The sequence below is a fragment of the Rana temporaria genome, chromosome 2, assembly GCF_905171775.1.
Source record: "Rana temporaria chromosome 2, aRanTem1.1, whole genome shotgun sequence".
NCBI classification, from domain to species: Eukaryota; Metazoa; Chordata; class Amphibia; order Anura; family Ranidae; genus Rana; species Rana temporaria.
Window position 1 is genome coordinate 455,799,535 of NC_053490.1, and position 23,072 is coordinate 455,822,606.

Sequence of the window (23,072 nt, forward strand, 5' to 3'; positions counted from 1 at the left end):
GGCATTGATTTTGAGCATGCACGTTAATACTTTGGACTTTTGTGTGACAGTCTATTGTACAAACGATGCGAAAATCTGACAACAGACCGTTGTCCGCCGAAAATTTACTAGCCTGAAATCCAACATTTGATGGCTGAAAGTTGCACAACAATTGTCTGAAGGAGCGTACCAATGGTCGGATTTTAGCCCAACAGTCTGTCAGACAATCCCTGCCAAAAATCGGATTGTGTGTACGGGGCTTAAGAATATATCTTTATTTCATTATGATGCATCTGGAAGCTCAGACTGCAGAGATGTAGAAGCCAACAGATGCCTTCTAACTTGCCCAATTAACGTGCTTATTGCACTGTTCTTCCTGAATAATCTGAGTGTCTGTGGTTGCAGGCTGGCTGGTAAGTAAGCTGGGAATTTTTCTTTGTTATTTTTTGACATGCATCCCCTTTTTGACATCTAGTAAGATCTCCCGTCCCACCGGGAGGCCCGAGCAACCAGCCGGCACGTCCACCAGCTGGCCGAACACCTGAACAAAGCTAATGCTTTGTTCGGTCTCGGATCTAGTAACCAGGAAGCGATGTCATGAGATCACTTCCCGAATAACTGGCATCTTAAAGGCGCCAGTTTTAAAAAATAAAGTATTCAAAAACGCAACTCTTGACGCTTAGAATACTTTCAAGTGCAGAGGAGTGGTTTGGGGTCTTATAGACCCCCGATCTCTCCATAAAGAGTACCTGTTAATGCCTATTACTGTCACAAGGATGTTTACATTCCTTGTGACAGCAATACCAGTGATAAAAAAAAAAAAAAAATGTAAAAAGGACAGTAATTTTTCTTTTTTAAATGCATCGGTGGAGAGGTGGCTGAAATATCGGTATCGTATCAGCACCGAAAAAACGATATTGGTCGATCCCTACTTCAAATGTATTCACTATAATTCATAAACTGAAAGTCTATTATTTTCACTCACACGGGCCCTTGAAGGAAGATAAATAAACTATAACCATAACAGAGCCAGCATATGTACTTAGCAAACACAGTGTGGCTGTTCCCATGTTTATATAGAATTTCAAACTATGCACAGAAAGGTTTTGAAAGCCTTAACACAAATTGATAAAATTGACATTTCCATTATGCTGATCTAACATATTAATCTAAAAAAAAAAAAAAAAAAAAAGACTACAGATTTCAAGTAAAGCACATTTGAGTATTACATTGGCAAATGTAAAAGCCCTTTTTAAAAAAAAAAAAAAAAAAGAAGAAGAAGAAAAGAAAAAATATCTTTGTACTGTAGTTAGAACTATGATAGCATTGCCACACTTCTAATAAAATAGTGCCACCAAGTGGTTAAGAGATAAACTGCAAGCTCAAATGAGTGTACCAGAAAATATAATACTATTGTGTGTTCTACTGGAGAGAACGCTCAAACTGAGCTTGTAATCACGGGGCCAGATTCATCAAGAGATACGACGGCGAATCTCCTGGGGAGTTAGGATCCGACGGTGCAATTTGCGAGGTAAGTGCTTTATGAATCATGCACTAGCCTCGCTAAATTGCACCGGCGGATCGTAAAACAGGTAGATCTGGCGGATCTAAAGATCCGCTGATCTACATGAATCTGGCCCACAGAACACTTCACCTGCATTTTCACTGGCTGATGTTTAGAGACAAAAGAATACCAGCTTGAAGATTTGGTGAGGTGGGGGGAAGCTTGTGTCTTCCAAGTCAGTTTACATTTAACCTTAATTTGTGACTACAGTGTGCTTTTATAGTATACAATATAGCATTCAATGTAAAATCCTCTCTTTATTGTATGTATGATGAACGTTATTCAGTAAACGTTAGCAAGTAAATTAAATCAAATAACTAAAATCTAAAGCTTCAACGTGGAAGAAAAGCCTAAATAAAAGGAATTCTTAAAAATGTTCCTTCCTGCTACCTATCCTGCCTAACCTGTATAAATGATCTATTTGTAATGCACTTCAGTCTGGTCACGTGATTCTGCAGCTCTTTGTAAGGGAGCGCTCGCTCCTCTCCCTTGCAGCAGCCGCTCACTGACACAGGGGAGCCAGAGCTGCGGGATTACATGACCAGACTAAAAATATGGAATTATACAGATTTTTTTTTTTTATACAGGCTAGGCAATATTGATTGGGGGGTATGGGGAATTTTTCTACAGCTTGACTTTTCTTCTAAACTAAGCTTTAACATTGTAATGTGTTTATTTAAACATTTTTTAGCATTTTAAATCAGCAGCTTTTAATAAAATAGTACTTGATGATACTCCTGTGATAAAGTTATTTATTCAAGAGCTTCCTTTTATGGGGTGATAACAGTTTCCGGATGATGCTTCTGTATTGAAACCTTGTTACATGCGGTCTTTTTTGAGAATACATATGACCACACCAACGCGCTGCATAGGAATGGTACACAGTTGTCACTATTAAAGAAGCCAATCCAATCCAATGATACTGTATATATAGTGGATGCTGGAATGAGTGCATGTAGAGAAGTAGATGATAGAGGCTTGAGGAAAGCAGCAGTACCGAGATACAAATGAGGACTAAAAATGGTCTTTGCAAAGCATTTTGTAATTTATGGGGTAAAAAAATTGTTTAGGATACAAAGCTTTTGCACACTAAGGCCGCATACACACGGTCGTTCCAAACCGATGAGAATGGACCGAAGTTCAGTTTCATCGGTTCAAACCGACCATGTGTATAGCCCATCGGTCTGTTGTCCTTCAGTCCAAAATGTTAAAACGTGCTTTAAAATCGAGCCGATAGACCGCTGACCGATCGGTCTAAACCAATGGTTAGTACACAAAAGCATTGGTTCAAAACCCACGCATGCTCAGAATCAAGTCGACGCATGCTTGGAAGCATTGAACTTCGTTTTTTTCAGCACACCGTGTGTTTTACGTCACCGTGTTCTGACCCGATCGGTTTTTGGAACGATGGTGTGTACGCACATCAGACCATCAGGCCACTTCCGCGGTGAACCAATGGAAACGGCCCGTCGGACCATTCTCTTCGGTTTGGAACGACCGTGTGTACGCGGCCTAAGGGTCCTTTCACATGGACTCTCTGATCAGGTCGACTTGTCAGTTTTTCAGGCGAACCTGATTGGACCTTGCAGTCTCCTCTATGGAGCTGCGGATGTCAGTGGACACATGTCCACTGACACCCACCGCAATCTGATCGGATCCTGCCCGCAAAATACAGATGGATTGTGGTCCCATTTTCCATCAGTCTGGCTGATCAGATGAAAATAGACAGGCGGTCTGTTTCCACCCGATTTCCCCATAGAGGAGAGCGGGACTGTGTCTGTGTCCTCTCTGCACAACATTCAATTAAAGCGGAGTTCCATCCAAAAATGGAACTTCTGCTTTAAGCGATGATGACCCCCTGACATGCCACATTTGGCATGTCATTTTTTGGGGGGCAGATGCCCTCTTTTTAGAGGCAACCAGCTCCCACTTCCACCCGGGAATCCGCAGCGCCGAGATTAAGTTCACCTCTTCCCCCTCCCTCCATGCAATCTTCTAGGACACATCACAGGTCCCAGAAGATTGCCCAGCTATTCACAGCGTGCGGTGCGGCTCGTGCAGTGCGTGCCTTGGCTGTGAAGCAACAGCCGAGTGCCCACTGTAGGGATACCGGCGCCATGGAGAGGACAGGGAGAGGAGCAGGGTGACGTACGTCCACATCACTGGACCATGGGACAGGTGAGTATCTAATTATAAAAAGTCAGCAGTTACACTTTTTGTAGCTGCTGACTTAATACATTTTTTTCAGTGGAACTCCGCTTTAAGCTTTGATCAAAAAAAAAAAATGGAAGCTGATTTTGTTTTTTCAACCTGGCCAACTAAGTTTAGATATTTTTTAATGCTGAAACAATTATACCCAATGAGAGCAAGGAACATTAGATATATCTACAATACGCAATACCTGACAGAATCTTTCCTGTGCTGCCGGACACAGTAGCCAGATATTGGATAAGATGCTGACAGCTTGTGGTCTTGCCAGAACCACTACTTCCCAGTAAGACAATTGACTGGTCCTGGCGAGTCATGAGCATATTCCAGTATGCAGCTTGGGCCACGCCGTAAATATGAGGAGATGTGTCTTCCCTTCGACATCCTTTGAACATATGCATCACCTGGAATAAGAGAAATTATTTCAGAGGAGAGCAAACCAAGTAGTATGACTGGACATGATTATTATAGCAGTGAAATGAACTGCGATATGAAAGCTTGGTCATTTATGGCAAATATGCACAGAGGTGGACCGCACTCCAAAACGCCAGGAAATCGAACAAACTTTATTAAATCCATTATGAAAAAAACATAGCAGGCATCATAGCTCAAACAGAGACCAAGATCTTAACGCGCTTCGTGCAACATGCGCCTAAGTGGATACGCCGGCGTACTCTCTTTGTGGATCTGCCCCTAAACCTTTTTCTGACATTTGTTGGTTTCAAGTTAAAATTATGGTTGTTGCAATATTTTATGTCACACTGTATTTGCGCAGCGGTCTTTCAAATGCATTTTTTTAGGAAAAAATAACCAGTAAAGTTAGCCCAATTTATTTTTGTAAAATGTGAAAGATGTTGCGCCACGAGAATCGTGATCTTTATTCTAAGCAAAAAAAATCGTGATTCTCATTTTGCCCAGAATTGTGGAGCTCTACTGTGCGCCCATAGAAAAAACACTGATCTACTTATTACTTCCAGTTGTGGGGAGCATGAGGCTCACTCCCCTTCCAAGGCTATCATACATAATAATTAATCAGACGCTTTACTTCTGTAAAATTTTCGAAGCGACGCTCCAATTGAATTTCATACCCTGAGCAATGCTCTCATTTTTCTCCGCTGGACAAAGTAAAGGAGCAGTGCTTAGACCAGTACTTCATACCAGAACTGGAGAGGAATGATGGCAGAGCTGGGCATACGAGGGCAGAACTAGAACATCTTGACTTTTTTTCTTTATTACAGGATTTTAGAAGATAAGATTTAAAACTGCTATTAGGCCATAACAAGTCTATCTCCTCTGAATTACAGCACATGTGTCAGTCTTGTTCCTTGAAAATAAGTAAATTGATGAAATTGTCGGAAGGAAGAGCGAGCTGTAGGTCACTGAAAGCAAAACGCGGCAGTTTATCCCCGACACAAAATGATCTAGCCTTCTCTTGTTTAAATCTTAAACTTCTCAGAGAGCTTTCAGTGCTTCATAGAAATGGCTTTTAGAAATGACAGAGCTGATGGAAGATAAGGGATGATTTTATTAGGAAACTTGACTGCGACCATAATTAGGAGTGAATGTACCTGCACAGTTATAGCTCTGGGGAAATTTTGTTGCCATGGCAACTACGAGAACATTTAACTGGGAAACCGGAAAAAGAACCGACGGGGTTTGAATGACCTGGCCTGCCCTGATGTATCGCACATCAGAGTAAATTTATAATGAAACCCGACAAGACGGATGTCTCTGTACTGGAAAATAAGGGGTCTGTGCTGCTGAAGAGGAAGGCTAATTTAGGAGCAGAATGGCATCCCCGGAGGCCTACTACTGTATTTCATAAAAAGCTGAAGGAAAACACAACAGGAGCCAGCTTCAGATATACCCATCACCTAGCGATCAATGTGACCTGTTCACTGTAGGCTGTATCAGTTCTGTTGTGCAAGGAATTTGGGAAATAATGCCTTGGGGGATATTTATACGCTAGAGAGAGGCTTCTGCAACACCGAGCAGCTAAGAGAAAGACTGGTACTGGGATGTTATGAACAATGCAGCAGCAGGAATTTTTACTGATGAAAAAAGTACACCTGACATATAAAACGGTATCTGGTCATTTGTAAAGGACTGCACTAAAAGCAAGAACACAATGTCTCAGTCCAATCATAAAACATACCTTCTCTTCAAAGCAAAATTATATTCAAAGCCGACGCTGACTAGAACTGACATTTTAGGGCAGTAGGTTAAAAACATTATGCAGGTACGAAAAATGTTGCTTAAAGGCCATACCTGTAGGATATGAGCAGCAGGCACCTTCGAGGACTGGCTGATAAATTCCCATTGTAAACAATCAGCCTATCCTGCTGAGAAGCAAAGATGCTCTATCAATTGAGCGCTTGCCTCTAGCATGACAGGAGCAAGCATACTCTCCTGATCAAAAACCACCACCATCCCTGTGCAGCAGGGGCTATGGAGGTTTTTAAGTACCGTAGTTTGGCGCCATTTCACAAGAGTGCGTAATTTTAAAGCGTCACATTTGGTATCTATTTACTTGGCATAACATTTTTTATATTTTATCAAAACGTGTGCCATCTATTGTGTTTTCTTGCATTTAAATTCATTAAAGTGTATTTTTTTTAAAACAGAGAGACGTAAAATATTGCAATGGCCACCACATTATTCCCTGGGGTCTATGCTATTCATACCAATTAAAATTGTTCCACATTTTGTTATCTTGCAACCAAAAACGTTAATGGATATTATTGGGATTTTATATGATCGACCAATTCAAAGTGGCACATAATTGTAAAGTGGAAGGAAAATGATAAATGGTTTTCAATTTTTTTTACGAATAAATATCTGAAAAGTGTGGCGTGCATTTGTATTCAGCCCTCTTTACTCTAAAACCCCCAACTAAAATCAACCAATTGCCTTCAGAAGTCACCTAATTAGTAAATAGCGTCCACAAATGTCACTCTCTAGATGTGCAAAGCTGGTAGAGACATCACCAAAAAGACTTGCAGCTGTAATTGCAGAGAAAGGTGGTTCTACAAAGTATTGACTCGGGGGGGGGGGCCTGAATACAAATGCACGCCACACTTTGAAAACCATTTATCATGTTCCTTCCGCTTCAAAATTATGTGCCACTTAGTTTTGGTTTAGCACATAAAATCCCAATAAAATACATTTATGTTTTTGGTTGTAACATGACAAAATGTGGAAAATGTCAAGGGGTGTGAATACTTTTTCAAGGCACTGTGTGTGTATATATATATATATATATGTTTGGAATTTCTGAGTAATTTACTAGCACAAAAAAGATGATTTTTACATGTAGGAGAGAAATGCCAGAATTGGCTTGGGTGGCCAGTGGTTATTGAGATCCATAATCTTATCCATCAAACCATGCAATTCTCAAGTTATGCACTAGGTGGAGCTATATATATATATATATATATATATATATATATATATATATATATATATATATATATATATATATAGAACCTACAGTCATTTCAAAACTACTGGGCTTTCCTCAATAGCTGCTGGTTTAGTCCTTCTCAAGTGGCCACAGTTTAAAAAAAATAAAAATGCACCTTAGGTTTGAAGATTAAATGTATTTATCTAAGGGTTGGCTGGGATCCATTCTGCCACTTTATGTAACAGAAAATTGTGTGGAGATCCTAGCTTTGACAGTTCCCCACTGGAAGATATGTTTCCACACTTCCTGTGTCAGTGTAAGCTGTAAATATTTAGAGCGCTATCTTTTGTAGTGGCAATGGTCACCAAAACACGATCAGAGGTTCTATCCTAATCCCCACAATTTGAGGATACTTGGCTGCAATTACACTTTAAAGTGATTGTAAAGGCAGAAGGTTTTTAATCTTAGAGCATTCTATGCATGAAGATAAAAAGCCTTCTGTGTGCAGCAGCCCCCCTCATCCCCCCTAATACTTACATGAGCACCATCTCCATCCAGCGATATTGCAGGAGTGTCTCAGCTGCCCATGACTCCCCTGCTCATTGGCTGAGATAGCAGCGTGGCACCATTGGCTTCCACTGCTGTCAATCAAAGTCAGTGAGCCAATGAGGGAGGAAAGAAAGGGGCCGGTGGCCGGGCTACGGCTCCGTGTCTGAACAGACACAGGGAGCTGTGGCTCGGCTCAGGTGCTCCTATAGCATGCTGCTTGTTGTGGGGGCACTCAACAGAAGGGAGGGGCCAGGATGCCGGTGAGGGACCCAAGAAGAGGAGGATCTGGACAAAACCATTATTCAGGGCAGGTAAGTAGAACTTGTTTATTTTAGGCTAAAACAACTGAGACTTTAGTATCACTTTAATAATTACTGTGTGTAATCCTACCTTCTCAGAATATATAGAAGGTGAACTCATGGGATTCATGATGACCATGGCAGGTCCAGCATAGGTATGTATCAGGTTGCCTCCATAGCGTTGCCGTAAAGTATGCAGTACACTAGCCTCATTCAGGTAAACCAGCGATGCCAAGTCTTCCACTCGATCATGGGATGGAGGATTTGCCTGTATAAAAATAAACGATTCATTTAGGTTTCTAAGCTCATCACAAATCACTGTATACAAGACAGCCCTCCAGAATGGTTTTTGGTAAAACAAATGTCTGAGCTTGAAAGGCAATTTTCCTGTACATTGCAAAATGATAAGGACTAATGGCTGAAGCCAGCATGAGAGTCGATATAAAAAAACCTAGATGAGGAAATGATGGATTTTCAAAGCCTGTTCCTACTACTATATAGGGAATGATTCTTGTAACCTCAATAGTCCCCAGTTATCCCTGACTTCCTGCATGGTTCCAAGATTTTTAGAATTTTTAGAATTTCTCCTGAAAATGTGTTCAAATTGACCATCATTATTAAACTTCTTTAGTTACACGGTAAACTCAATACTTGGGCTCAATCCACTAAGAAATATCTACTGACGAGAAAATCTTCACATTCATTTGTCAGAAGTTTTGCTTTTGTTCAAACATGAGGCATGGTAAATGTAATGGCACAGGTTATTGCATGGCCTCTGTCTGAGAACTAACATTTTCTGTTAAGAAACTACAGATCCCACAATCCCTAGGTCTCTCAGTCTAGTGTGCTGCAGTAATTAGATCAAACACAAGCAGGCAGAGCAATAAAGGGAAGAAATGTGTTTTGATCACATTGTAACTCCTAGATTTGTGATGCAACACAGAGGAAATGCAGAGGAGTGGATTGGCTGCTGTCTGACCTGGAACAAGAAGTTGCCTGGTCCTTTAGCAAATAGGGAAAAGTTGACACTACAAATTGCAGCCACAACATGAGTCTATTGTTACAAGGTAAGGCAGGCAAACACCACATTAAGAATACAACTACACTAATCCCTATTATAGACATCAGAAACATTTTGGGCCAGTAAATTACCTATTTACCAGCCCCTTCCCCTGCTCTCAATCCTGAAACATCCCCCTGTGTACCCATAGCAGTTGGCAGCTAGAGAAGAGAGGAGGGAAGCCAGCAGCGCTGTGGGTGAAAGGGGCACACGTGGGGGCCCGGATAGCAGATGGAAGGGGTACATGTGCTAGGACCAATCCCTCTGCAATGCATCCGTATGGAGGAAGAGCAGGAGAAGCTGGCAGCTCTGCAGGGGAGGCAGGAGAGGATTGGTGTCTGCAATAAGACAGTACAGCTGGCCCTCCTGCTCAGCAGGTGCCTGGGCCCCCCTTTTAAACTGATGAGGCCCAGGAGGGCTTGCTGTACTGCCTTATGAGCGGCCCTGGTGTCCATAGACACAAACAGTGCAGCTGTGCCATGTGCCTGCTACTTCGACACAGGATCTGACCAACACCAGCAGGAGCCAATGGCTCCCGCTGCCCTCCGTGTATCTTGTGACTGAGAAGAGGAAAAGACAGGGACAGTGTTGAATCTAGAGAGGACTCAGGTACGTGTTTAGGGAGAGAGAAGGGAAAGGAACAGGTAGTAGGACATTTTTTAACTTTAACGCAACCACTTTAAATAAATGCATTTCTGTGTAACCAGGGAGCTTTCTGATCCAAGAATTCCCTAGTTGAGGTCAGAATAGGATTCGTTCAACTTCCTCTCTGTGTAATACTATTCAGAGAGAGCCTGGTAACCATTGCTAATCATACTATCGCTGGACAGTAAAACAATAGTGGAGACCTAATAGAATTCCAAGTAAGCATTGTGCAACCAGGATCAGCTGGCTTTCAAAGCACACAAATGTTTAGTTAATGATGCAGATACCTTGTGCTGCCTATTTTTGGGACATGCCCTAGCTTAGGAAAGTGATACAAGAGAAGTTTGAATAAGATATAATATGGCAATCTGAGGTTATAATGTAACCAGTTGTATGCATTACATGTATGTACTTTACATGGAACACCTACCTTTTCAATGTCATCTTCATCCACGTCCAGTATACTCCCATCATGCTCCAGTTTAATTTTTTCTTTTCCTTCAGGTAGATTGCCATTTTCAGCATTCAGTTTATTTGCTGCAAGAAAAAAACACAAGACGAATATCAATAAAGTCATACCAAATCATTATGGGATAAAAAAAAATAAAAAAAAAAATAAAATAGGATTTTTGGGTTAGAATATTTTCTGTTTGGTGACCGATCAAACCAACCAGATTGCAATGATCATTTTGACCTGATTAGAAGTACCCTAAATTCACACACTCCAAAACACAGTTAATAGGTTGAGGGTAGCAACAGGAAAAAGGTGTGCACCTTAAAGTGTTACTAGACCCAGGACCCTGCATACACTATATCTGGTCTCCCGCAGTACACAGAACATGGAAATGCAATTATTTTAGTAAATATAAAAACGGCTAAATACCTTTTCTCAGCAGCAGCTAGAGCAGTCTTGTAACTTATATCAGTGTCCAGCAGAACACTGGTTAAAGTTTGTAGGAGTTTTCATTCTCCCTGATTGTCCTATGAGGCTGCAAGACCCCTGACCCTCTGTCTGGACAGTGCTGATTGGCCCTGTGCTGATCACATGCACTCCTCCCAAGAGAAAAAATAAATAAAAACTCTCTAGCAAAACACACCAAACTGAGCATGTGCAGCTTGCCCCCAATGCTCTGTTCTATCAGCAGATGGTTTGGGGACTGTGGAAGAAGGGGAGGATCAGATAAGACAGGTTCAAACAGCCTTTTTTAACATAATGCAGGGGATTAATCCCTTAGGTTCCACAACAAGCATGTTTTACTGCATCTATAGACTGATTTAACGGTTGTGGGTTTAGTAACCCTTTAAAATATTGTGTCCTTGTCCATTAAGGGCAAAGTGACCGTGTCTCTGGAGATGGCATCTTTGTACTCCATATACTTACCTTGTGGTGCCTCACAGCTCTTTGCTCCTATGCAGTTGGTGTTGGGATTGGCTGTGAAATGTGACCCAGGGGAGTGGCGATTTCATGCCACCTGTCATTTGACAGTGTTCAAGGCCTACTAGTTGGCTGCCAGGCCTGGGTACTGACACAAGGGAGCTGGGCTCCTGGAAGTCTATACTCATGGGCTGCAGAGGATCAAGAAGCTGCAAGAGGGCATAGCTGGCCCAATGTCAGCTCACATATCGATATCCAGAGGGGCGCTGGGGAGGCTGAAAATCACTGTAGTAGTTGTAACTACATACAGTGAGAGCTGCAAACTTCTGGGTTCTGTGCAAGTGGCTTCCCCCTCTGCACACTCAAAACAGGGGATCGCTCACTCAGCACCCCTGCCATTCATAGATGAATACACAGCATTCTCTGGTTGAGGTGAAGAGTGGGGGTTGTGATGTAATATTCTCTACCTCATCCAATCAAAGAATGCCTTGTAGGTATTAAAATAAAAGTACATGCAAATCCGAATATAAAAGGTGTGGAGGTACATCAGCGGAAATACAAGATTGCCGCCTTTGCGGATGATATTTTGCTATTTCTTTCATCCCCGCTGACGTCCCTGCCCAATCTTATGCCAGTATTAGAACAGTTTAGGACCATCTCGAATCTGAAAATTAATTATTCAAAGTCCTATGCGCTAAACGTTTCCTTGCCCCCTAAACTAGTGCAATTATGTCAGGTGAACTTTCCTTTTCGCTGGAAAACAGATGCTATCACTTACTTAGGTATCCAACTTCCTAGTAAACTTACAGACCTGTATGAAAAGAATTTCCTGTCAGAATTGAGAAGTATACAGCAGGATCTACGCAGGTGGGAAGCCCCCACCATCTCCTGGTTTGGTCGGGCTTCAATCTTAAAGATGACAGTGCTCCCCCGCCTATTGTACAAACTCCAGACTATCCCGATTCGTTTGCCGCCCTCCTTTTTTAAAGCTTACAAGCATATGTGCAGAGCCTTTATTTGGGGCTCTAAGGTGGCGCGAGTGGGGTGGGCAAAGTTAGTACTACCAAAGTCAAAAGGTGGAATTGGGCTACCAGATTTGCAGAGGTACTACTGGGCAGTACACCTGGCCCGGGTAGTAGACTGGAGGCTCCATACTAATTATAAGGGCTGGGTGTTGCTAGAAAAATTGATTTTGGGTACTGAACTCCACTCCCTCCCCTGGTTCTCGAAGAAACACTTTCCGGCTGCTGTCAATTCCCACCCGCTGGTTGGAGCGACTCTACATGCCTTTGATAGGGCTTGCAAAATTCACTCTCTTTCCTCCACATGCTGTGCGATCACACCTCTCAGGGGCAACCCAGATTTTCCTCCTGGCATGGAAGGGCCCTTTCTAGCAGCGGAATGGCCTTACACAGATATGCAGGCCAAACACTTTTTTTCCAGAGGACGGTTTCTCCGGCAGGGCGAACTAGCTTCATTGTCCACCACAAAGTCGTTCCCCCTTTGGGCCTATTTCCAATTGAGACATTTCCTAGACAGTCCTACAAATAGGGAAAGCTTTGCAAAATCTCCTACTGTTCTGGAATCACTGTGCGCTAGCTCCTCTCCCCAGAGTCATCTAATTTCGGGACTTTATCCCGCAATGTTCGGGGAACCTTATGCTTCTCTGAAATCGGAGCATGCCTTTTGGGAGGCTGAGCTGGACACAGTAATAGATGATGCTGCTTGGGATCGAGTGCATCTTTATATTCATAAGGGCTCCTTAAATGCCCACACGCAGGAGAACGCTTACAAAATCAAAACAAGGTGGTACAGGACTCCGGAAATACTGCATAAATTTATCCCGACAGTCTCAAACCAGTGCTGGAGATGTGAGCAGGATCTGGGCTCTCTCCTTCACATCTGGTGGACATGCCCACTGATTCAGTCGTACTGGAGGAAAGTCCATGAAGTGGCAACTGAAATAACTTCACTTCCTCTGGAATTCACGCCAGCGCAATACCTCCTACACCTATCCAAGATCTCCAGTAAAAAATATTATAGATCATTAGCTATGCATTTGATCAATGCCGCCAGGCTGTGTCTACCTGCACACTGGAAGTCTAAGTCACCCCCTTCCATAAAAGAATGGCTGGCGCGGGTTGACCAGATAGCAATGATGGAGGAGCTGATTTGCACCGCGCAGGACAGAATAGCTTGCTTTTCGGCGACATGGACGCCCTGGCTTGACTACCGGAAATCGCAAAGTTACCAGGACTTGACCCGAGACAACCCTTGATGAATACGTGATAGGTTGCTATACCTTTCATGAGGCCTACACTCTACTGGGGAGGGCAGTTGGTGGTGTTCCCACCCCCTCTCCACATCCTCCGCTTACAGTGCCCCCATCATCTGCTCCATCCCCCTCCCCCTACTACACTCCATCTTTCCTTTTTCTTTTTTCTCTTTTCTTCTCTCTCTGCTCTCTGACCATTGTCTATTCTGTCTTTCTTTTTTCTTCTCCCTTTTCACCGTTTTCTGATTTCTCCTTTTTTTTTATTATTTTTTTTTTATATAGTCTTTTAGTTCTAGTTTTCACATGAAAACTGGAAGTGTGGACTGACATAGAGGTCGGTCACATCCTCTAATCCTTCTTTAGCTCATAGTACCTTTAGAAGCGACTTTAAATATTATGTTTCTTCTATGGTTCCCCTCACAACGTAACTCAGGCAGGCCTGTTATACACTGCCACATATTATTTTAACAATACTACCCCAGACGTTGATACGTTTATGTGAGGCCGCCTGATAACCACCACATGGAGACGGCGTTCGCTGGATCTACTCCTCTTTTGTTCTTTTGTTTTCCTGCGAATGCAAAACTCTGTGTATATTGCTAACTGGAATCTTTTGCCTAGCACTTGGTTATATGTATGCTGGTACTACTTGTATTATCTTTTAAAACTTTCAATAAAGATTTATTTGTGGGGAAAAAAAAAAAAATACAAGGAGTTATATGAATGGCAGAGGTGCCAAGCAACCCTTGAAGTCAGTGCGCAGAGGGAAATCTGCTCACAAACAACACAGCTCTTACTGTATGTGGCATGGGCTACTACAGGACTTATAGAATCCCTAGTAGCCCTCTAGATAGCAGACTGGGCCAAGCTGGTCCAATTGAAGAATGCAAAAATACTATTCCTGAAGTTTAGCTCTAGGGAGCCAAGGAGAAGGAAATTATGTAGTCCTTGGGTTTAGATACACTTTTTTTAAACAAGAACAAATTTTCACCGGAGGAGAGTTGGGGCATGAGGGAAAAATGGTTTTAGGACAAATTCACAGCACAAATCAGTTTTAACTTAATTTCCATTAAAAAGCCCTGGCAAGCTTGTATCTGCAAACAGACACTTCAAGCACAAACCGACTTCATTCCACAAACAGGCCATGTATACTGATATATTTAAGAGAATTAGTTAGTACAGACCTTCCAGGCAACACGATACGTAGTTAATAAAGTACTTTGTATTCAGATTCACTAGACACAGCTTTGGCTATTTAAAGTTATGGCGATGGGGCATGAAACATATTCATTTGAATGCCCAGATAGTAAAATTTGTATTGAAGAACAGCTTGATAAAATCATGCCAAGTCTCATTAAGGATCACTACTGAAAATGAGATCCAGAATATCAGACAATATAAAAGTCCTCAACTCATTTATAAGTCATTATTACCATAACACATCATCAGTAAAGTACTGCTTCTGCTTCAAAGTCACTCCTAGGGACAAAGGCAAACATATTTACAGTAATATTCATGATAATAATCAGCACTGTGTGTCCCTGGGGACACACTTTGAAACCTTCTTGTGTACGAGAGTAGAATCCAGACTCCCTGCCATTAGATGAAGGATCTGCATGTGAATTACCAAAATGTAAAGATGTTTTAAAATATGAGTGGTTGTGAACCCTTTACAACCACTTTTACCGACAGGTAAGTCTAGATTAAAGCTTACCTGTAGGTGCTCGAAATATCTTCTAAACTTTCACGGTTTAGGAGATATTTGCAAAAGAGACGGGCGCCGATGTCTACGTCGTTTAGAAATCTTTAGAAATGGCGATCGTGACGTTTCTAAAGGAGATCGTGCCATGACATCATCGCGGCTCCGGCCAATCACAGCACCAGAGCCGCGATACCCGGAAGGAAGAGGGTGCAAGATGGACGCTTTGTCGAGGCAAGGAAATTAGGGACATCGCAGGCTTCAGTTTCAGGCAAGTGACACATAATGAGCTACTATGCGATGCATAGTAGCCCGTTATGCTTTACCTTTGCAGGGAAATATAGAGGAAGTAAAACCCATCAGGGTTTACTTCCTCTTTAAAGCGGAGGTTCACCCTAAAAACAAGTATATACCATTACATCCAGCATACTTTGACATGTACCATATGCGTTTTTTTTTTTTTATCGCTGTACATACCGTCTTATTATTCTTTTCCACCCGGCTTCCGGGTTCACACTCCCGCAGCGAGTAGGCGTTCCTATGAAGAGGCGTAGTGTCATCTGGGACTTAGCCCAGATGATTGACGTGCAGGTAAGGCGCGTCACGCGTTCCGAAAATAAACTTGGAGTCGGCTCTATACGGCGCCTGCGCAGTCAGCTCTACACGGCTCCTAGTCTGTGCGCAGGTGCCGTATAGAGCCGACTCCCAGTTCGGCTATTTTCGGAACGCGTGACGTGCCTTATCCGCACGTCAATCTGGGTTAAGTCCCAGATGACACTACGCCTCTTCATAGGAACGCCTACTCCCCGCGGGAGTGAGAACCCGGAAGCCGGGTGGAAAAGAATAATAAGACGGGATGTACAGCGATATAAAAAAAAAGAAACAGCATACTGTACATGTCGGAAGTATGCTGGATGTAATGTTATATACTTGTTTTTAGGGTGAAGCTCCGCTTTAAGTCACCAATAACCATCTTTTCCTCAACAGATTGGAAAAGTGGTCATCTCTGGGTCCTGGGTGTGAATCAACCAAGGACAATATCTGCATGAAATTTGTATTAGAAACCAATAAGTTGGCAATCCAAAAACCTAAAAAAAATAGGTTAATTGGCTTCCTCCCAAATTGGCCATAGTGTGTGGTAGGGATTTTCGATTGTGAGCTATTTAGGGGAGGACAGGGACTGAGGCGAAAATATTTATGTACTTAATGTGTAATACACCAGTACTGAATACGTATTGTACAAAAGCAATAAAAGCCTCATCGGTAACTGAGACACAATGCATAGTTCTAAGTTTAGGTCAAATGAAAATGCAAACATTGCCTCAAAAACTTCCTTGTTTTTTTTTAGAACTGTCCCAATTTTAGTGACAATATTCTGTTTGCAAATATGCCTGAAAATATAGGCTGTTGATATTCTGATGATCCAATGGGTCTCCTAATGAAGCCCAAAATACCCAGTAGGCTCATGGGCCATCTGGGACTAAATTAAGTTGCTGCCGTGATCAGAGACCATCACTGAAGGCTCATGTCTCCAGCTAAAGTTTCATTGCCCTCATGTAGGCTTCAAGTTGAACGCTCTCAGCATACTTATATACTAATGGCAGGAGGTGGGATGGGAAAGCAACAATTTACTACTACTGGAGAGCGCAAAAGCTGGTGCAGCTCTGCATAGAAACCAGAATCCAGCTTTTTGTCAAATCGTAACTGAACAAGCTGTAGTTAGAAGCGGATTGGCTACCAAGCACAGCTGAACCAGATTTTGCACTGCCCAGTTTTAGTAAATCACCCCACTAACTCCCCTTTCGACCTCCTGCATCAGGTGGTATCAGAGGAATCAATACAAAAATTCATAACATACCAAGAGAGAATCCTTCTTTGTGAACCAGCCACACTTTCTCGGTCTCATACCAGTTCTGCTCAGCAGAGATCTGCTCCTCTGTCTTTGCCTGTAGGAAGAAGACAATCTCAATCATTATGAATTCATAAAAAAAAGGCCAGTCTTACAAGATTCTACACACTCCAAAACTTAGCACAGCCTGATTTCATAACACACGATGGGAAAACCCTTTCACAATCAAGGAGAATGTACATGAATGAAAATGAAGGCACTGCACACTACACACAAACACATGCATAATAAAGGGATAAACACATACCTAAAATTATTAAAAGAAAAAGAAAAAAAAAACACACACGGCTCAAAACAAATCTACTCGAACCTTGCCTCTTCACAACGAAAAAATAATCAAAATCTCATCATTAACAATCAAAACTTACAGAAGATGCGATTAAGCAACTGTGAATTTGTGCACCAGTTTCCTCACAGGTGAGACAACTGGCCTTGCATTCAAAGCATTCCAAAAAATAAAAAATAAAGATTTACTTTAGACCACGTGCCATAAAACTCAAGTACCACAATTTTGGGGACAGCCAGGCCCATATTTGGGTTTTATGGCATGTGATTGCAAGTAATTTGTCTTTGCATCCTTATTTACTAGTGTGTAGGCCATTTCTTCTCATTGGGAAGCAATATTAATCCGACGATGTTCCCTTCTCTACCATTTTCAACCCCAGTTTACTGTTCCTTTGGAACACATTACCATAATAAAAACACTGGCATGCACTAAACAGGCAAACACAGCACATCGGAAGGAAGAACAGGACATGGCAGCAGGTAGTTCTGAGAAAATAAATTTAAGATGATGATCTGTATGGTAAAGGCAACTACACATTGTCTGGTCAAGGAAAAATAAGGGAGGCACATTGTCTGGTACAGGCCTAATGTAGGCACATCCATGACTGGGACAGATCAGGCATGTAGAGGTTTATTTTGGGACAATAAACAACCCTTACCCTACCAATCATAATCTTAGGTTGTATGGAAAGCGTTGGAAAATCAATGCATATTCTTTCTTTTCTATGTAGAAATGAGAAAGAAATGTTGGTCATCAGTTGTAATGATGACTGCATTTAAGAAAAAGCAGATGCAATAACCTATCAATTTAATGCATTTTTAATCAAGCAGGATAGTACCAGAACTAAAATGTAGCTTTAACAGATTGATATTATGAAAGGGTGCCTCAATGAACAGAGATGAATTTGTGACTTGACAGCAGGACCTCTGCCGACTGTCAAAATACCCAAACTGTGTCTGCATCTGATAGGAAATCAGGCGGCTGACACGGCCACCCACTAAGTGGATTTTGGCTGGTTCATCAAGAACTGTTCGAAATTTGAACAGTGTATGGCCAGCTTTAACCAAAGTAACACAAATTCAGACAGTTATTGGGCATTTGCAGAGTTAACCCAGCGGACACAACAGCTGGCTTAGTTCTATTGTCTAAACCAGACTCTTTTTTTTTTATGATAAAAAGGTTGAAACTTGAAACCAATTCATCAAGGGCACTGGGGAGAACACTTTTAGACAGTTAAAACAATTGTTGGTTTCATGCCACTGGTTCTGCAGAATAGTTTTGGCCCTAATACTATGGAGACACCATCAGATGGGAGGTCAATCAGCTACAGTTCAAGGAACCAACAACCTCTGGAGGAACCCTGGTTGAGAATGGCTTGCCTAACCTATAATGCTTATGGTTTATGATATAGGGTTTAACGTGTGGCACCAGGTGACCTCTGTTCCCTCATTAAGGTGCCTTTCACACGGACGGCTGTTTTGCCGCAGTTAAAAGCATGTAAATGTTTTGTGAAATTCAAGGCTCCAGGCACTACGATTAGCTGCATTTGTACATTGCGATTACGTGCGGTGACATACAGCCGCGTTTAGCTGCGGTAGTCATTGCAATAGCAATGCTTTTTTTTGTTTTTATTATGATGTGCTTCATGTTTTTTTTTTTCTCACGCTGCTATCCGCAGTTGACACAAAAGACTGCGATTACCTGCGGTTATGTGCATATAGCTGCGCTAAATCGCTCCTGGACGCATTCAATTCTATTTTTGTAAATGGGGCCATGGGAAAGCATTGTGTGCTTTTAGCACATAATTCTATCCGTCCGTGTGAAAAGGGCCTAAAAGAGAAGTAAAAAAAATAATAAAAAAAACACCTTATAATCACCTAGGTGGATGCAGCATCAATCCAATGCTGCATCTGTCCCCTGCCGCCTCTGAAATGAGAGCTGAGCGATCAAACACTGCTGATCGCTTAGTTCTACCCTTTAGTTCTAGCTTTAGCTGTCAGCTAAAAATTGGTTACAGGAGAGCAGAACGAACTGCACTCCTGTGATCCATAGGAGAAGTATGGCCAAAAAATCTTTGGTCATACTTCTCCTTTGAGCATTTGCCAGTGGTGAGCATTCCCCGTCAGCAAAATACAATAATTAGTGCCACCGGCTATAGTCAGTGGCACTGATCGTTTGGTAAACACCGGACAGGCTGATTGTATGCAAGTAGATCAAATCGACATGTGTTCAACCAGCTAGCCCGTACACGAATCGAAATACGAACAGTCCCTGCTGAACCGGTTTGAATTTCAGTCCATGTATGGCCGGCTGTAGTCTTTAAATCCTATTGATTTTGCACATTTAAGTTCCTTACCATCCTGCGTGCTATATCCAGCCTGAAATAGTTGTAGAGCTTACATGTGTGCAGTTCTGCAAAGGAATAGTACATTGTGCGGATGCATATTATATTAATCATTGGAAAATGGACAATGGATATGATAATGTGACAACTAACCTGCTATCATGGATCAGGTAATTTCAGGAAAGACATGAACACACAACAAAACAATAGCATAACACATCACCAGCCAACCTGAGGCAGAGCACCGGGTGAGCTCAGAGGCGAAGCTGGGGCATCTTCCGTGGCACCATGTGAGGACGACTGGCAACAGGAAGGCAAGCAAGTCTAGTTAGTGGTTATTGCAAAGCCAGTCCAGGAGCCACAAAAAGCTAGTAATGAATCTAATTTCACTGATGCTGAAATGCAGCTTGTATTATCTACACTGCAGCAATCGGGGGAAACAACTACAACATGATAACATTACTTAATCTATGGTGAATAGTTTATATAAGGGATTAAATCAGATGTATGAATAATTTTAACAAAATAGAACTAAATATAATATGCAGATGGGAATACATGAATGAAACAGAAAATTGATTGTTGTTATACCAGAGGTCCTTAGTTATATTATGTAGCCATTTTTCAAGAATGGGCACCTTACTATGGCTTTGGGACGACCCCAAAAATGTGATTCTTAAGCTGTCCATATACTCACTGACTTTTATTTGCTAAAAAAAAAAAAGGAATCTAACCGATTCCTTGATCCGCGCTAAAAAGCATGGATGAACAAATCTGCCCTCTGCCAGCTATTGTATTCTGACAGCCTGCACTCAACTGTCAAAATACCAAAGCAGTGGCTGCATCTGACTGGATGTAGTCACCGATTAGTCAATTTTAAAACTGTCTCCTTTCCACAAAAGCGGACTATACAAATCGACTTTTGTCAAACCGTGTGGTGCCGACAGAGACTCGGTTTTAGAAAGATTCCGTTTTTGAAGTGGTTTGACATCCACACCGTTATTTCAGTTAGTAAATTTGTGAAACTGAAGGGAAGAGCTGGAGAGTAGAGAGATAGATTTGCATTTCATCAGAAAGGAGGGGGTATTGGAATCCATGCAAGAAGATATAGATAGAAAATAGTAGAGGTCTGAGGATCGAGGAGGTCCCCTACGAAGAGGAGGCGAGATAGACTTGTAGGTAACATGGACGAAGCACTTCAATAGATAAGAGGAGAACCAGGAAAGGGCAGAGAACGGGTGTTTCTACTCCGGACCACCTAAGAGCACTAAAACAGAGGTACAGTGAGGAAAATAAGTATTTGAACACCCTGCTATTTTGCAAGTTCTCCCACTTGGAAATCATGGAGGGGTCTGAAATTGTCACCATAGGTGCATGTCCACTGTGAGAGACATAATCAAAAAAAAAATTTCCAGAAATCACAATTTATGATTTTTTAACTATTTATTTGTATGATACAGCTGCAAATAAGTATTTGAACACCTGTCTATTAGCTAGAATTCTGACCCTCAAAGACCTGTTAGTCTGCCTTTAAAATGTCCACCTCCACTCCATTTATTATCCTAAATTAGATGCACCTGTTTGAGGTCATTAGCTGCATAAAGACACCTGTCCACCCCATACAATCAGTAAGAATCCAACTACTAACATGGCCAAGACCAAAGAGCTGTCCAAAGACACTAGAGACAAAATTGTACACCTCCACAAGGCTGGAAAGGGCTACGGGGAAATTGCCAAGCAGCTTGGTGAAAAAAGGTCCACTGTTGGAGCAATCATTAGAAAATGGAAGAAGCTAAATATGACTGTCAATCTCCCTCGGACTGGGGCTCCATGCAAAATCTCACCTCGTGGGGTCTCAATGATCCTAAGAAAGGTGAGAAATCAGCCCAGGACTACACGGGAGGAGCTGGTCAATGACCTGAAAAGAGCTGGGACCACCGTTTCCAAGGTTACTGTTGGTAATACACTAAGACGTCATGGTTTGAAATCATGCATGGCACGGAAGGTTCCCCTGCTTAAACCAGCACATGTCAAGGCCCGTCTTAAGTTTGCCAATGACCATTTGGATGATCCAGAGGAGTCATGGGAGAAAGTCATGTGGTCAGATGAGACCAAAATAGAACTTTTTGGTCATAATTCCACTAACCGTGTTTGGAGGAAGAAGAATGATGAGTACCATCCCAAGAACACCATCCCTACTGTGAAGCATGGGGGTGGTAGCATCATGCTTTGGGGGTGTTTTTCTGCACATGGGACAGGGCGACTGCACTGTATTAAGGAGAGGATGACCGGGGCCATGTATTGCAAGATTTTGGGCAACAACCTCCTTCCCTCAGTTAGAGCTTTGAAGATGGGTCGAGGCTGGGTCTTCCAACATGACAATGACCCGAAGCACACAGCCAGGATAACCAAGGAGTGGCTCTGTAAGAAACATATCAAGGTTCTGGCGTGGCCTAGCCAGTCTCCAGACCTAACCCAATAGAGAATCTTTGGAGGGAGCTCAAACTCTGTGTTTCTCAGCGACAGCCCAGAAACCTGACTGATCTAGAGAAGATCTGTGTGGAGGAGTGGGCCAAAATCCCTCCTCCAGTCTGTGCAAACCTGGTGATAAACTACAAGAAACGTTTGACCTCTGTAATTGCAAACAAAGGCTACTGTACCAAATATTAACATTGATTTTCTCAGGTGTTCAAATACTTATTTGCAGCTGTATCATAAATACATAGTTAAAAAAATCATACATTGTGATTTCTGGATTTTTTATTTTTTTTGATTAGGTCTCTCACAGTGGACATGCACCTACGATAACAATTTCAGACCCCTCCATGATTTCCAAGTGGGAGAACTTGCAAAATAGCAGGGTGTTCAAATACTTATTTTCATCACTGTATGTTTCAAAAAGGCATTTATTGGGAAAACTAAACTACTACCATTGAAAATGGACCATAAAAACTAACTTGAGAATATCGGTCAGAAAATTGTGTGTATATGGACCATACAAGTATGCGACAGTTACACTTTTTTTTTTTATTATTATCTTAGTATTATTAAAACACAGGCATGCACAAGGCTTTTTTTTTTCTTAAAATGATAAATGACTTGGTGACATTTTAGTATTCACAGTTCTGCAAGTCAATCTAGACATCTATATAGGAATAAAAGTTATAAAACCAATGTATAGTACATATAAGGCCTCTAAAATACGGGTGTAATAATTTACTGATGTTTATATGCAGGACCTTACTGGCAGAAATGGTCCAGAGTAAAAAAAATAGTAAAAAAGTTTATGATCTGTACATGCGCATAAACATGTATACATACCGTATTTATCGGCGTATAACACGCACCCTAACTTTAAGAGGGAAGTTTCAGGAAAAAAACGTTCCACGCCCCCCTGCGTATAATACGCAGGCACAGTTTACCCTCTATTTTCAGGGTAAAAAAGTGAGTGTTATACGCCAATAAATACAGTATGTA

General features: G+C 41.9%; 1 protein-coding gene across 7 annotated transcripts in view; it reads right to left on the reverse strand.

Moving 5' to 3' along the window:
- The window catches only part of MYO18A (myosin XVIIIA), a 475,424-nt gene that overhangs the window by 267,708 nt on the left and 184,644 nt on the right, over positions 1 to 23,072 (reverse strand). For 4 of the 7 annotated variants that reach the window (XM_040338540.1, XM_040338544.1, XM_040338546.1 and 1 more), the window contains 5 exons: positions 19,827 to 19,895; positions 16,915 to 17,002; positions 10,138 to 10,244; positions 8,094 to 8,270; positions 3,945 to 4,155 (listed from right to left, as the gene is read on the reverse strand). In XM_040338540.1, coding sequence (XP_040194474.1) covers positions 3,945 to 4,155; positions 8,094 to 8,270; positions 10,138 to 10,244; positions 16,915 to 17,002; positions 19,827 to 19,895 — 652 coding nt within the window. The remainder of the gene's footprint in view (positions 1 to 3,944; positions 4,156 to 8,093; positions 8,271 to 10,137; positions 10,245 to 16,914; positions 17,003 to 19,826; positions 19,896 to 23,072) is intronic. The other 3 variants (XM_040338545.1, XM_040338542.1, XM_040338541.1) reach the window with 1 other exon arrangement.